The sequence below is a fragment of the Boleophthalmus pectinirostris genome, unplaced genomic scaffold, assembly GCF_026225935.1.
Source record: "Boleophthalmus pectinirostris isolate CB_2022bp ecotype Guang Dong unplaced genomic scaffold, ASM2622593v1 HiC_scaffold_23, whole genome shotgun sequence".
Lineage (NCBI taxonomy): Eukaryota > Metazoa > Chordata > Actinopteri > Gobiiformes > Gobiidae > Boleophthalmus > Boleophthalmus pectinirostris.
The window spans coordinates 20,435,290-20,449,753 of record NW_026571207.1 but is presented as its reverse complement, the minus strand read 5'-3'; the positions used below and the strand labels follow the sequence as shown (position 1 = coordinate 20,449,753).

Here is a 14,464-nt window from a genome sequence, read left to right as displayed (position 1 = left end):
CCACAAATTTACTATGTTTTAGACTCAAATGTTAAAATTAAAGTCTGATTAAATAAATATTTGCTTAAACAGCTGAAATAATATTTTTTTTTCTTCCCATAATGTGAGGGGTACAGGCTATGTAAAAGGACAATGCAATTTAACATCTTTAAAGGTTCACAATGTAACATTTCAAGTGGAAGGTAAGATACCTGCTTGTCTCCATGGAGATGTTATTGCTTTGCTTTCACAGTATGACATTAACCTTATCCATCTCCCAGGTGACAAGCACGAGACACTGCTAAATGTAAGAATGTATGTATTTTTAGGTATTTGAGCAATAAACACATTTTCAATCCTTAACTGAATAAACACAAGACTGATATGTTTAATGCCATACAGTGAAAGATTCCAGACAAAGCTATAACATCTTCATGAAAGAAGCAGATTGTGGATCCCCCCACCAGAAAAGTCATCATGCACCATTAAGAATTTTAGTATTTTAAGACACCAGATCTACACAGGCCTGCAGATTGGGGATGGAAGCATGATTGCAATCAGTGGTTACCATTGTGGACCACGCTCCCCCAGACAAAGGACACACGCTGTGAACTTATCAAGTGTGGATGCAGAGTAGCCTGTGCTGGGCGATGCAAGTGTGTAAAGACAAATTTGGCATGTACAGGTTTATGCAAATATGGTGGCAGCTGCACTTAAGAGCATTTTGCATAAGTTTAACTATTTAAGGTAGATCTCTATTAAGTGGTGTTAAGCATCGCTTCCATGCAGCATTTAATCATTGTTATGAAATACGATATGACAATTACAGATCTTTAGAGATGGTTAAATTGTTTTTGTTATCAAAAACCCAATAATTATGACTTTGAAAGATAAAATATTGTAATAACCCACATAACCCTTACATTCTCAAGGAACGCGGTCATGTGACCTTCTTAATGCTTTGGAGTTTAGAAAAAAATAGTTGATCAACATTTCAAAGTGGATAACTAAGCAAATTAGACTATAAGAAGGGGATCATGCAATGTTTTTTTTATGCCAGCCTCGTTTTCATACAGTCCATTTTGTGACATGCGCAGTTCTCAGCTCCAGTGTTAAATTAGACTTGGTTCCATATCCAGAAATATTAGTCCTGGGGGTGTTAGTAATCTGGCAAAGTTTCATGCTTGTACCATAAAAGCTAATTATTTAACAGCTCCACTATTATATGGTTATCATTATTTCTATGCATGATTATGATGCACAGATATGATTATGAAGAGCTACCATGGAGGTAGAGTCCATAGAACTATAATAAAATCCTAAATATAGTATAATAATATGATCAAAGTTGTTATTATAGATCGATGGTTGAGCCGTGTGAACTAGACGCTAGCACTACGCCAGCTGCTGGGCACGCGCACGTGTATTGGACGTAAATACGTCAGTGGAGCGTGCTTACGTTCTTTCTTTTCTCTCGTCCTGAAGATGGCGGCAGGGGTGAGTAAGATGGAGAGGATCTTTTAGAGTTGTGATTTTTCAGGTTTAATGAGACCATCCGCTTAAAATCTGAACCATCTTTAAGAGTACTCGCATAAACGATGTCTATTGTACTGCACCGGACTCAAATTGTCACTCTCTTGGCAATATTTTGAGACGAATCCATTCAGACGGCTTCATATTCGGTGCCTGCTTTCTGCTTGACGTTGCTTCGAAAGCAAATTGCGCCTCTTCTCAGAACGACTGCCACGTAACATCAGTCACTAGGTGTTATCCATTTTTGTCGTTTTAATCAACCTTTTGTCGTTATGTTTCAACGTTTAACTTTGAAGTAAAAGGTGCAAATCCTGGTGTCTTAACCATTCATCACAGATACTATGAAACACGGGCAAAAAGCCACGTGAATTTGTCTACCCAAATTAATCAGCTCTAGTGCAGTTTTTATTTTTTAATTTCAGCGTTATTTTTAATCCTCTTTACTGGCCTGACACACGGGTTTATCTATTCTGTATTTGAGCTTAGATTTTATTATAACTGTGTGAATATTCTTTTTTTTTTCCAGACCCTGTACACATACCCAGAGAACTGGAGGGCCTTCAAGGCTCAGATCGCAGCCCAGTACAGTGGTGCTTCACTCAAGATTGCCAGCAACCCCCCTGCCTTCACCTTTGGGCAGACGAACCGTACACCTGCCTTTCTAAATAACTTTCCCCTTGGCAAGGTTCGCACAACTGATAGCCAAAAGATCATCTACTGTTTAAATGCTGTTTGCTGCCTTTATTACTAGAATATTTTGTGCAGGTACCTGCTTACCAGGGAGATGACGGCTTCTGTCTGTTCGAGAGTAATGCCATTGCTCATTACTGTAAGTGTGCATTGGTAGATGATCTTAAGACATAAGCTACCATCCTAAAATGTTTTTGCTTTCAGTGAGCAATGATGCCCTGCGTGGTGCCACTCCTCAGGCAGCATCCCAGGTGCTGCAGTGGGTGAGCTTTGCTGACTCTGAGATCATTCCTCCAGCCAGTGCATGGGTTTTCCCCACTCTAGGAATCATGCAATTCAACAAACAGGTACATCATAGAACGTCATCACTTCTCTTCATTCAGCTGTGGTTTAGTTCAGTTTATTGACTCTAGTTGTACATGGAATAATTGAGTATAATTATCATTGTTATTGAGTATCAGTCAGAGTGATAACAGTGCTTTGTGTCTAGGCCACAGAGCAGGCAAAAGAGGATGTGAAGAGGGTCCTAACAGTCCTGAACCAGCACCTGAACACTCGTACTTTTTTGGTGGGAGAGCGGATTAGCCTGGCTGACATCACTGTTGCCTGCTCCATGCTTTGGCTTTACAAACAGGTTGGCACTGATCAAAATTGACCTGTGTTAATGGTACTAAAAATAAAATTTTCATTTTGCAGGTCCTTGAGCCTTCATTCCGCCAACCTTATGTCAATGTTAACCGCTGGTTTGTCACCTGCATTAACCAGCCACAATTCAAAGCGGTTCTCGGAGAGGTGAAACTGTGTGACAAGATGGCCCAATTTGATGGTGAGCAATTTTCTATTCTGTTTGTAACTGAACAAATTCAAGAAGGGCTATTCTGTGAATTAGTCATGTTTTTGCAATTGCTTTTTTTTTTTTTAACAGCTGTGCAAGTCCTCTGCTTTATGCAGTAAATGCTTTTTGGCTATTATTAGTTGTGCATTTCATTTGTATGAGAATTTTTATTTGTCAAAGTGGTAAACATTTCAGAATTATTACTACCCCTAGTAATCTATTTAACATTTGGCATTAAAATTTAGGTCTAAAATTGTTTTCTTTTGACTATGTATTGTGTTGGAAGTGTTCAGTTGTACAATGGATGATTCAATTTGATGATTTGAATTTGCAGCTAAGAAGTTTGCAGAGATGCAGCCAAAGAAGGAAACTCCTGCTAAAAAAGAAAAAGCCGGTAAAGACGCAACAAAGCCCCAGGAAAAGAAGGAGAAAAAGGAGAAGAAAGAAGAGAAGAAGCCTGCCCCAGAGGAAGATGACATGGATGCGTCGGATGCAGCATTGGCCAGCGAGCCAAAATCAAAGGACCCCTTTGCTGAGCTACCTAAAAGGTACAAATTTTTTTAAATGTACCAGTTACAACTACTGGATAATTGTTGGTATAAATAACTCTTCTTTAAAAAACAGTGTTTAGCTTTTATAGTCTACAAATAAAAATTAGTATTGCATTATTGCTCATTATCCAGTGTTTTAAGTCCCCTGTCATTGGGCAAGGCAGTGTCCTCATGTGGCACAAGTCTTAATCTGATGGGGGAAGAAAAATTTCAGGCCATATTCATCCCAGTCACCTCTGATAAGTGAGCATAGGCTGGTTCATGCTGTGGGCACATTATAAAATGAATGAATTTCACTGCATCTGCATATGAAGGATAACTTAAATTTTGTTTGTCTTTTCAGCACATTTATTTTGGATGAATTCAAGAGGAAGTACTCAAATGAGAACATTGAGAAAGTGGCTATTCCTTACTTCTGGGAACACTTTGATCGCGAAGGCTATTCCATCTGGTATTGCGAGTACAAATTCCCCCAGGACCTAACTTTAACCTTCATGAGCTGCAACCTTATTGGAGGTAAGGAAGAGCACACTACAAATATTTGCTTTAATGGATGATTTATATTTTTAAATATATAGATTAATGGACAGTGGTCAGAAATGCAGTTGGTGGGAATGGATTGTCTGCTCTGTTGACTTTCCTGTGAATATACCAGGCACTTGGCATGAGCTTTATATCAGTTATGGCATTGGTGAAACTCTTTATTAAAAGTTTTAAAAAGTGTGGGAAGGGGGGAAATAACTTGTATGTGCACTGTTACGGGAACTCGGTTGGACACAATCTGATTTGAAGATTGTGTCCAACTGGACTTTGCTCAGCTTTAGCAACTTACCACAAGCATCACATCTACAAGCCAGCAATATGTAGAATTGCAAGCCTGTCTGTGCAGCTGATGGACAACTGAGAAATACTTTGTCCCCCCCAGCAATTTCAATAAATACGGTCCAATTTCTACCAAAAGTCATGTTTATAAATGGGTAAAGTGCACACTTTTATAGTGTGTTTTAAGGACCGCACACTTTATTTGATAGTGTTTTTGTAATGCTAGTCATTTCTTATGTTTTAGATTTCATTTGATTGTGTTTCTTTAAGGTATGCTTCAGCGCCTGGATAAACTGAGAAAGAATGCTTTTGCAAGTGTTCTCCTGTTTGGCACTGCTAATAACCATGCCATCTCTGGACTTTGGATTTTGAGAGGCCAAGAGTTGGCTTTCACAGTAAGTAAAAGTAAAGGCGCATGTCCACACACTAAAGTGCAGTGTTTCTGCAATCTGCATGAGCCATGCAATTTTTAAGTTTAAAAGGGGATTTCTGATGAGGATGAACAGTTAATTGCAAGAGCTTTGCACAGGTTTGAATTCATCCCTTAGCAGCCATCACACAACCTGACAAAAGCCAAAATGTGTGCTGCCAGAATAGGTTTTATTGATAAAGCGTTCATAGAAAAGTTTTTGGTAAAATGTGACCAAAGGCAACTTGATATTGAAATCAATTCATTCATTTGCTGTGTATAAATGTAGCACTTTGTGCTACATTTGTAGAAAGTAATGTAGACAGAAACATAAAGGTCATAGTAAAAATGCAGAATTAAAATTTGATAAAAATGAATCTGGATTAAAAACTTTCAGTTTAAAGGATTAAAAAAAACATGCTCAGAAATGGGCAAATTTGAGTAAGTTTGTTTGTGTCCATACATACTTCAAATCACAATTCCACCTAAAGATAAATTTAAGATTCTCAAGTTTTTTTTTCCTCATAACTCAAGTTTGGTTTCTGTTAATTACCCCTGTCATTGGGCAAGGCTGTGTCCAAAAATGACACGATGTCTTAATCTGACGGGGGAAGATAAACTTGAGGCCATATTCATCCCAGTCATCTCTGATAAGTGAGCATAGGCTGGTTCATGCTGTGGGCACACTTTAAAGTTTTTGTTTCAAAGTCTCAACGTGGCAGCTGATTTGTGATTTTGGTGCTGTAGAACATTTTGCTTAAAGTACAAATGGCTATTTGACATATGAAATACACTTATTAAAAATAATTGTATCCAAATGATAAACACCACTCATAGTGAGTACATTCATACATGGGTAGGGAGGGAGAAAAATGAGACTGCTTCCTGTAGAGAGCAGGGGTGTGCAAACTTTTTTCATCAAGGGCCACATATCTAAACACAGATGTAGCAGAGGGCCGATTGAGGGCTGTAGACTGATGCTCAGTACAGGGAATAATTTAAATATGTGCATGTTTAACACATTAGAATGAGCCATTAGTCTTTATTCATGCCAAGATCCTTAAAACCACACACTAAATATGAAATATTAGCTTCATCAAGGTAGATTTTCAAAAAATTTGCAGTAAAAATATTTTCTTAATTGATGCAAGGTAATTTGGGCCAATTCCCCTGGAAGTCTGAGGGCTGCATTTGGCCCCAGGGCCATAGTTTGGTCATGCCTGCTGTAGAGCCACATACTGTTCACTGTGGCGCCTAACATTTCAAACTGTTTGGCTTCCAAGGTACGACATTAACAAGGTGTTGAAAGCAATCTTGTGCTTAACCCTGCTTGCTTTTTTTCCTTAAAAATCCTGTTTTGGCTGTTAATGTATAACTTTAGATTAGAACTGTATTTAGCTGTGACACACCCTTTACACGTGAAGGTAAAGTTGTGTTTTAATCCTATTTGGTCATGATCACTGATTAAATAAGCCTGAATTTTACTTACGATATAAAGCTGTTTTTAAAATGTGCTTTAGAAATTAATTTAAATTAACTTATTTTATAGTTGTGTGCCGACTGGGGAATCGACTATGAATCATACAGTTGGCGCAAATTGGATCCCAACAGTGATGAATGCAAGCTGATGGTTAAGGAGTACTTTCTCTGGGAGGGAGACTTCAAGCATATGGGGAAGCCCTTCTGTGATGGCAAGATCTTCAAGTGAGCACCCAGGGACACTGCGCCAATGCTCTTGACACTTACAAACTCTCTGCCGCTATGTGCTTAACCACAAGATGACTTGGATTGACAAAGTTTGAAGATTTTTGTCTCAAGTGGCCCAATCCTTTGGTTTTGATGTGAAAATAAAGCATTTTCCACAATGCCACTTATGGGGGATTCTTTTATTTAACATCTTTACTTTCCCACTTTGGATAAATAAACAATTGAAATGTTTGCGTAACATCTGGCCTTTTTATTTTGAAATCAACATGCGTACGTAATGGTCTTTATTAAAGTTTCTTGAATTTGCCTCTGTTCCACTTTGTCCTCTAGAGGGCAGACAAGGGCAAGTAGTTACCCTTGATGGCATTTCTCTGGAGCTCAAGCAGTGGTGTACCAGAGACCGGCAAGTAATTAAGTATATTTTTATTCAGCAATTTCAGTTTGGCAAAATGCTGCATATAAGGTAATATAGCATTGAGAAACCATGGGTACCTTATTTCAAAGAGGTAAATATTTGTCTTCCAAGATTATTATCCAGTGTGCTTTATAAAGACTGGTAAAATGTTATCTCATGTATCCTAGACATTGATTTTTATTTTTTCCAGCCTCTGGTAAATGACCTTTTGTCTTTGAAATCTGCATAGACTCTTGTATTGTCCTTGTTGGTTTAGACTTTGTACAAGGATGACATTTCAGAAACATTTATCAAGATTCCTTCATGTTAAAACAATGTCTTTATTAATCTTATCTACATACAGATCTATGAAAGTACAGTGCTAAACCTCAAATAAATGGAGAAACTTGTGCAATGAGTGAAGTGATTCAAGGTTTGCTGTGCTAGGATGATTTAGGGTCATGTTGGTGCAACCATCATCTGAATCAGGGAAGCCATTTTAGTGTTTTCTGTGGCCTCATGGAAATCAGAAAATGGAAATGTGCCCACAACAGTGAAGCGCCCAAGTCCTTGAACACATGACTCACCCATCCTGTGGCTCACTGAAGGAGGACTGTAACTTGAGCAAAGCTTTACCCTGTGCTGTGTGTTTTAGTTACAGCACTAGCTATGGCTAACCCTTAGGCTGCTGAAGTAGAGGTGAGGCCTGCCACAGCCTTATCTGTTATCCATAGGAAATGGTTTCTTATTGTATTGTTCAAAATCTCACTTTGTTTTGGTCATTTTGAACTGTTCTTCACTAAGGAAAAGCAATAGTTTAGAATTTTGATGTTTAATATAATTCAGTAGTTTCAGAGTTAAATAGTTCAACTCACAAGAACAATACAGAGGCTTATGCCAACAGCAACATTTCTGTTTCTGCCCTGCCAACCATCCTCCCCCCGTTCTACTTCTCCCCTGGCGTGACGCACTCTTTTTCCTTCCTACTTGCCGCTCCTTACTCATTTTTTGAGTATATGCACAGAGGATTTTTTTCTGCAAAGTAGCTGAGATGAGGGAGTGCCTGTGGGGGAAGAACAGAGAGAGGCCATATTGTTTTATCACCAGGACCTTGTGAGGTTGTCACCCCCCTGATGAGCTTTAGGCATGGTATGCATGTGCTGAGCATTTGGTGGTGCAAGAGAAATGTCAGAGTAAAGTCAGCCTGAGGAGGGAACACTAAACTTAACATGTCTTATATCTCACATTGTTGCAAAAGTACATAACAAAAATAAATTATATCCTGTCTTACACAGCATTTCAACATATTTCAACTTATCTGTGCTGGACATTGTGACAACAAAGAAAACCATATTTTCATGCCTATGTTCTCATTTATTATATATTTTAGTACTTATGCATACTCAAGTTTGAAAACATGTAAAAGTAATCTGAACAATATCAAAATATTTAAAGATGTGATGGTTGATTCTGGATGTAATTGATCCAGATATCTACACAAATATCATATCATCAATTAATTATAAAATGTAAATAAAATTCAGAGGCCATTTGAGGCTTATTCGAATTTTTTTTTTTTTTTTTGAGGTACCCCTCATAGCCTTTTTATAGTGGTGGTAATGAACTTCTAAAAGGAATATTTAGAAGATATTTGCGCCATTTTTGCTCCACTTTGGAGCTGATCTAGTTCCACCCCTTTCCTGTGTAGTGTATGGGACATCCCAGGCTGACAGTGACAACACAGCCACAGTCCCAACTCCTGTATTTATAGAGGCTTTTTAGACCATACACGGGGCCTGGGCTACAAATGGCACGCATGCACAGATGCTCATGTATCGTAAACGTTGCTGAAAGTAATGGGGGAAGGACAGAAAATAAACTGTAGTCAGCACTTGAAACTCACTTAACCCCATTTGTCCCCAATCTGAATGTAACATATTACAGACAGTAGGCACATGGAAAAAAACACTTATACAAATCATGATAAATCAGCAACACATGGATTTTAAAAGCATGCACATTTTCATACCTGGTTTAGAGTAAGTAATATGACCATTTGAATATGTGCTTAGTAGCATCCATTTGTCTCCCATTTTCTCATTTGTACACTGCCCATTATCCTGTAGTACTTGAACACAGCATGGTAAATCAGTCCTGGAATGGAATGAGCGAGGTCAAAGGTGAGTCTGCTGAGGAAAAAATAGCAAAAGAAGGCAAGCAAAGACAAGATGATATTGTAAAAGAGTCAGACAGGCGGGCTGAAATGGTGCGGGTTTACTTGGGGCAACTTTTATTTAGATAATGTAATATTTTTTGGGTAATTTTCTAAAGATGTTGTGTTGCCTTGCAACAAAAGTTGCCACTGGCAGGAGTAAATGCTTGTCTTGAGGGAGGAGAGGCGAGGTACAGCGGAGGGAAAACAGACAGCCCCTGCTCTTTTGGACATGAAACCCCAGTGTTGCATCTGGCTCGTATTACAAGACTTTGGAGGTGTGGCAGTTGAAGATATTGTTAAACAAGAGTGTATTACACATACTTGTATGGCTGTCTTGCAAACGCTTGCTGATTCTAGCTAGTTTATCTATTTCATTTTCCTTCAGCCACTTACCCTTTATAAGTTTAGGGTGTAAAGTGAGCAACTCTTTATTATGTGTACATAATACATAGGCACAGAAACAATGCTTTGTGGTTAGGGTGAGTTAAAAGCTTTAATTGTCAAAGCTGTGGTAGCAGTGTTTTAGGAAAAAATATTGGTTGTCATGATGGGAATTCTGAGTCTAAAGCAAAGGTGTTTTACTTACCTTGTGTCTCTTAGTTGTTTTTGTTGTTTGCCATCAACGAGAGGTTTGAATAAGTGATCTGAGGTTTATGTTCGTCTCAACTCCAGCCCCGTCTGAGAAAGAACAAATTGATACTTCAAGTATTGACTTGTTGTTGGTTATATCTCATCCAAGTGAAGACTTTGAGTATTGGAATGTTTACAGTTATGGCTGGAATGTGCAGCCCAGAAAGGTATCAGCTTGTGTTGAAGCACAGATGGGAGTGGAGTTACAACAGAGAAGCTATTGCAAAACCCCACATCTCTTAAAATGTCCAAAAATGAATATGTACAAAACTTCATAGGCAGGCCCAGTACTGTGTCTTTGGTGTAGGAGATGGCATGCTCAAACAATTGAGCAATACTAATTCACCTAGAGGCACTTTTTCAATTGGCCTAATCTTTGTGAATGCTCTGTGTGCTGGATGTGGCAAGACTGGACCTGTCCAGGGTGCTTCTAGTAAGTAACTGAGTAGGTTTGATGAGGAACTAGGACTATTTGGATGGAAACCACCCTAAACGCATCATGTGCCCTTTTATCTAAAATAATGAGTAGTGCATAACGCAGCACTTCTTGCGGTAATGTAAACTCTTGTGTCACATGTGATATTTATCCATACACACACAGGGCATTGTCATGGAAACATCCTCGTAGTACCTGCCCCTTGCTTATTATGTTGCTATAGCAGCCATCCCAGAATAGTCGCCTTTCCCCCCTCTGTGTTCCTCCCTCGTGTTCGTGACTCACAACTTGCAGTGGAAACCACAATTCAATCTGTCTCTCATTCCCCTTTTTCCCTTGCATTCTTCACTGCACCAAAGGAACAGTTTGCCTAACTGAATCATCTGCATGTGCTGCGGGGAATTCCACATAGATTGACGATGAGTTGCTATGGTAATTCCAAATATCAGGCGCTGACCCCGTGCTTGGAGATTTGAGATTCTTCTTTTTTATCACAAGTAGACTGTGCTTGTGTCTTTGAAACACTGTTCTTTCATCATAAACACAATGTAACTACGGGTCAACTTTGTTTGCTGTAAATTGTCCAGTCTGAGGTACCTTTTGATAACTTAATGAAATCATAGCTAAACTGTCAATAAAATGTATTCATGTCAAGTCTCATCTTAAGTCTCATCTTAAATACGTTTTATGCAGTCACAATGTGCATTTTTGTTATCAGCTCTAGAGGCTCTAGTTTCACTATTCATAAGCTTTGATTTTAATAGCAACTGATTAAGAATAAGTGTGCAGCAGGCCTATGTGTTTACATGTGGACGCAAGATCCCCATTTCTAACTTTTCTTCCCTGCTAAAGCATTTGTCAGCACTAACAATGCAGCATTGTCCAAAAAGATCTAATGAAGAAGGCATACAAAGAACATCTCTATTTGCACACAGTCTGGTTTGTGTTGTGGAGTGCCTGCGTTTGAGGACAAGTCATATTTAACTGCATCTAAAGCCAGAGTAGTTTGACCAGGAACTATGAACAAAAGGCATCAGTTTAGTGTTTACACAAAACTTATATACACAATTACAGGCTTCATTCATGCATGTGTTTTTTGTAAATTGTTGTTTTTGTATTTGTTTCATGATCTAGAAACTTCTTGTGATGACTCATCGTTAACAGCCTCCTTGCCAAACTCTTCTACTTTAATGCATCTCCATTGAACAAAAACCTTTATTTCAGAGTTACGACCTTTTGGAAATATTGAACATACAATTTTGTTGTTAACAGTTGTTTCTTAGTCCAGATATTTAACCATAACTACACGATTGAGGCAAGTTGTACAATAGAACTTTGTGTGAGCTTTTAGTTGTCGTCTTTTGTGTTGCTTTAATCCTGATGTTGCACAATCTTATTCTCGCTACCCTGCCAGACTTGGCAAAGCTACATTTAGCTGCAGAGAGAAATTTTATTTAATAGTGAGAAAAATAATTGTATCAAATCAAACTGAAATCAGTAAAAATCTTTTTTTTTTTAAATATTGTGTGTAGTTTTAAGGACAATAACACAAGTTCAACCCAACTGTTAGACAACAACTAACCTGTTGATTTTTATATCCTCTGTTGTCAGAGCTGCCCTGTTTTTGTTGAAGCTATCATTGGTGAGTCATTGTGTGTCTGAGCCAAGCTATTTGCGCTGGTTCGCACTGGTTGACACACCTATGAACAGCAGACACACCCATTCCCACATTTCTTTGTATTCGACTACAGTGAGCTTCCACAGCTCCATGTTAGGCAGGCAAATTTGCAACAACATGCACGGATGTACCATTTTTCCAGTCGTTGTCCTCAATGCATGGCTACTTGCGCAACTTTTCTGGTGTGCCTGTGCCCAGACCTGCTTCTAACTTGCTAAAATTGTTTCTGACTTGAATTTAGATTTGAGCAACTATAGCATAATGCTTTTGTTTATATCAATAATAATATAGAGCAGCTGTAGTAGTAGTAGGTACTGTACTCTACTCTACTGTGCAATAGTTAGAGCAATAGCGTTTCTGTTAAAGTAAAGGGCAGGGAAGAAAATCCTTCAAATATGTATAAGAATAAAAATAACATAAATAAATAAGAGAGAGCCTTGAACTCGAAGATTGAAACTGTCACGTAAAAAAATGTATGTCTTTAAACTAGTGATGTGTAATACCAGTTATTTCACTGCACTCACACGTCACTGGGTTACTGGGTATTAGCTGGCATCACGACAGTCTATAGTCCCATATTCTTTTATTGAAATCAGGACAGGAGAAAATCCAGTTTTTGCTTATCCAGTTCAAGGTTGTGAGGGCAGTCCTTTGAGCAGGGACTCTCAGCCTTCCCTCATCCCAGACACTTCATCAAGCTCATCATGGCAGACCCCAAGGTTATCCCAGGCCAGTTGAGAGATATAGATATAGTCTACTGCAATTTTTGTTTTTTATTTTTGCATTGAAAATGCAATGGAATCAAAAGAAAAAACTGCCTCCTGTTTACCTAATCTGAATATTGCCTGATAATCCACATTCTAACACTGCACTTCCTTCCTGAAGGGAATTCTTGTACCACAGTAGCAAATACAGATAATATTAAAAAAAAATTAGTAAAATACTTTTTATAAAAACAATTTTATATACACATTTGAATGTCTAACATCCAAGGCACAACTTTATTATCAGTACCTCACTTTACCAGTGCTATCAAGACTATGGCATTCTATGACGTTCTAAAGCCACATTCTGCATCTACCACTAAATACTGTACTTCAGACTCTGTACCTGTAATTACTGCAGCCTTGATAATTACCCTTCACATTTTAAGAACTACTCCTGCGCTTATTATCCATAATAAAGATACACATAAAATATTAATGTATTTGTCCAAGGAAAAGAATGGCTTAAGAGTTTTTCAAAATAGATACATCAAGGAGCCATAGGAAATGTTATGTTTAATAATGGAGTTTATGAATATTGAAGCAGTTTCTTGTAATTAATAAATAGATTATTACTATTCCATGCCAAATCAATGTTTTCATATTGTATGTTGTTTTTGTCTCCATGGAGATATTGCTTTGCCTGGACTGTTCCACAGTATGGCATTAAATGTAAATGTCTTAAATTAATTTAATTATTATTGCTTTAAAAATACCTTTAAACAAGCATTTACTCATCTCTCCTGCATCTTACCTGTAACTTGGCCTAGTTACCTGTTTCACGGAGATGAAACACATTTAAAGACATATTCTAATGTACAAAAACTGTACAATGATTATGTCTCATAAAGCAATGTGTCCTATGTCTATTGTGGGTAACATTTAAATAATGTGTTAAACAGTAGGCCTCCTTTAAGTGTACAAATTATTTTGCCTGCATGTGAAAGTGGCTAACTGCAGGGTCCTGTTTACTGAGTGCTCATTATACCATAGTAAACTTCCGAAAATACCCTGCAGAAAGTTGTTGAACAGCAGACAGGTATTACAGGTGTCCTGTTGTTTACACACGAGCAGAGGCTCTATGGCACTCTTTCAAAATGTATTTCAAAGGCTGTGCCTCCACCTTGCAGCATACAAGTCAAACATGGATACAGAAAGCGCTAACAGCCAGGTACAGAGAATGACTGACTTTAAACTTTATTGTCACACAGACCTCTGTCATTCCATTTGGTCAAAAAACTTAACATGATGTATTTCCAGAAAATACGTTCAATAATTATTTTGCTCAAGTAAGAAAGAGGGATTCCAAAAACATAAAAGGGGTTAATGTGTGCAATAAAAAATCAACACCTACTATGATAGAACAATTAAAAGTTAGTGCTTATAGCAATATTCTTACTTTGTTATGGACTTTTTTTTTATGAGCGTGTTTGCTTAGCAGCAACTGACAACGGTGAAAGCATGTACAGACAAAGGCCAGAGTTTCAGAGCCAACTAAAAGATGTGAATTGTATAAAGAAACACTGGAATTTGATTGAAATATACATTTGTACTGATATAAATTGAATAACAATGTCTTCTTTGCAATGCTTATAATGCCAGTTGTAATTATAAAGATGCAAGGTTTAAATGTATCATAAATGTATAATAATACAAAGTTGCTAACATGTATTTTGTTAACTTTTCAGTGAATTTCTTCATGCACATCTTTGAGTGGAACCCTCCATGGGAAGCAGTGGGTGGTCCCAGTACAGCAGGTTACCACTCCCTCACACCGGTCACCTCCCCTCAGGTTCCCTCCCATTTCTCTATTCTGCAAAC

At 38.0% G+C, this 14,464-nt stretch overlaps 1 protein-coding gene and 1 long non-coding RNA gene across 3 annotated transcripts; one reads left to right on the top strand and one right to left on the bottom strand.

Annotated features, from left to right (window-relative positions):
* The first annotated feature begins 1,356 nt into the window (after positions 1 to 1,356).
* Positions 1,357 to 6,764, top strand: eef1g (eukaryotic translation elongation factor 1 gamma). Its single transcript, XM_020928324.2, has 10 exons — positions 1,357 to 1,476; positions 2,039 to 2,197; positions 2,278 to 2,341; positions 2,407 to 2,549; positions 2,693 to 2,836; positions 2,899 to 3,028; positions 3,372 to 3,585; positions 3,932 to 4,104; positions 4,681 to 4,805; positions 6,369 to 6,764. Exons 1-10 carry the CDS (start codon positions 1,465 to 1,467, stop codon positions 6,525 to 6,527), a joined length of 1,323 nt encoding a protein of 440 aa, XP_020783983.1. The 5' UTR covers positions 1,357 to 1,464; the 3' UTR covers positions 6,528 to 6,764.
* Positions 6,765 to 6,894: 130 nt separating this feature from the next.
* Positions 6,895 to 10,171, bottom strand: LOC129410528 (uncharacterized). Of its 2 annotated transcripts, XR_008632902.1 has the most exons (4): positions 9,903 to 10,171; positions 9,722 to 9,813; positions 8,950 to 9,074; positions 6,895 to 7,983 (listed from the first exon to the last, which is right to left on the bottom strand). It is a non-coding gene; the product is annotated as an uncharacterized LOC129410528 (long non-coding RNA). The 2 variants fall into 2 exon arrangements; XR_008632901.1 differs by having other exon boundaries at positions 9,722 to 10,171.
* Between the last annotated feature and the right edge of the window lie 4,293 nt (positions 10,172 to 14,464).

What these genes read in the sequence shown, in the direction of transcription:
- eef1g (XM_020928324.2), top strand. An exon ending in ATAACTTTCCCCTTGGCAAG is followed by an intron (nt 2,198 to 2,277) that starts GTTCGCACAACT and finishes TATTTTGTGCAG; the next exon opens with GTACCTGCTTACCAGGGAGA. An exon ending in TGCTTTGGCTTTACAAACAG is followed by an intron (nt 2,837 to 2,898) that starts GTTGGCACTGAT and finishes TTCATTTTGCAG; the next exon opens with GTCCTTGAGCCTTCATTCCG.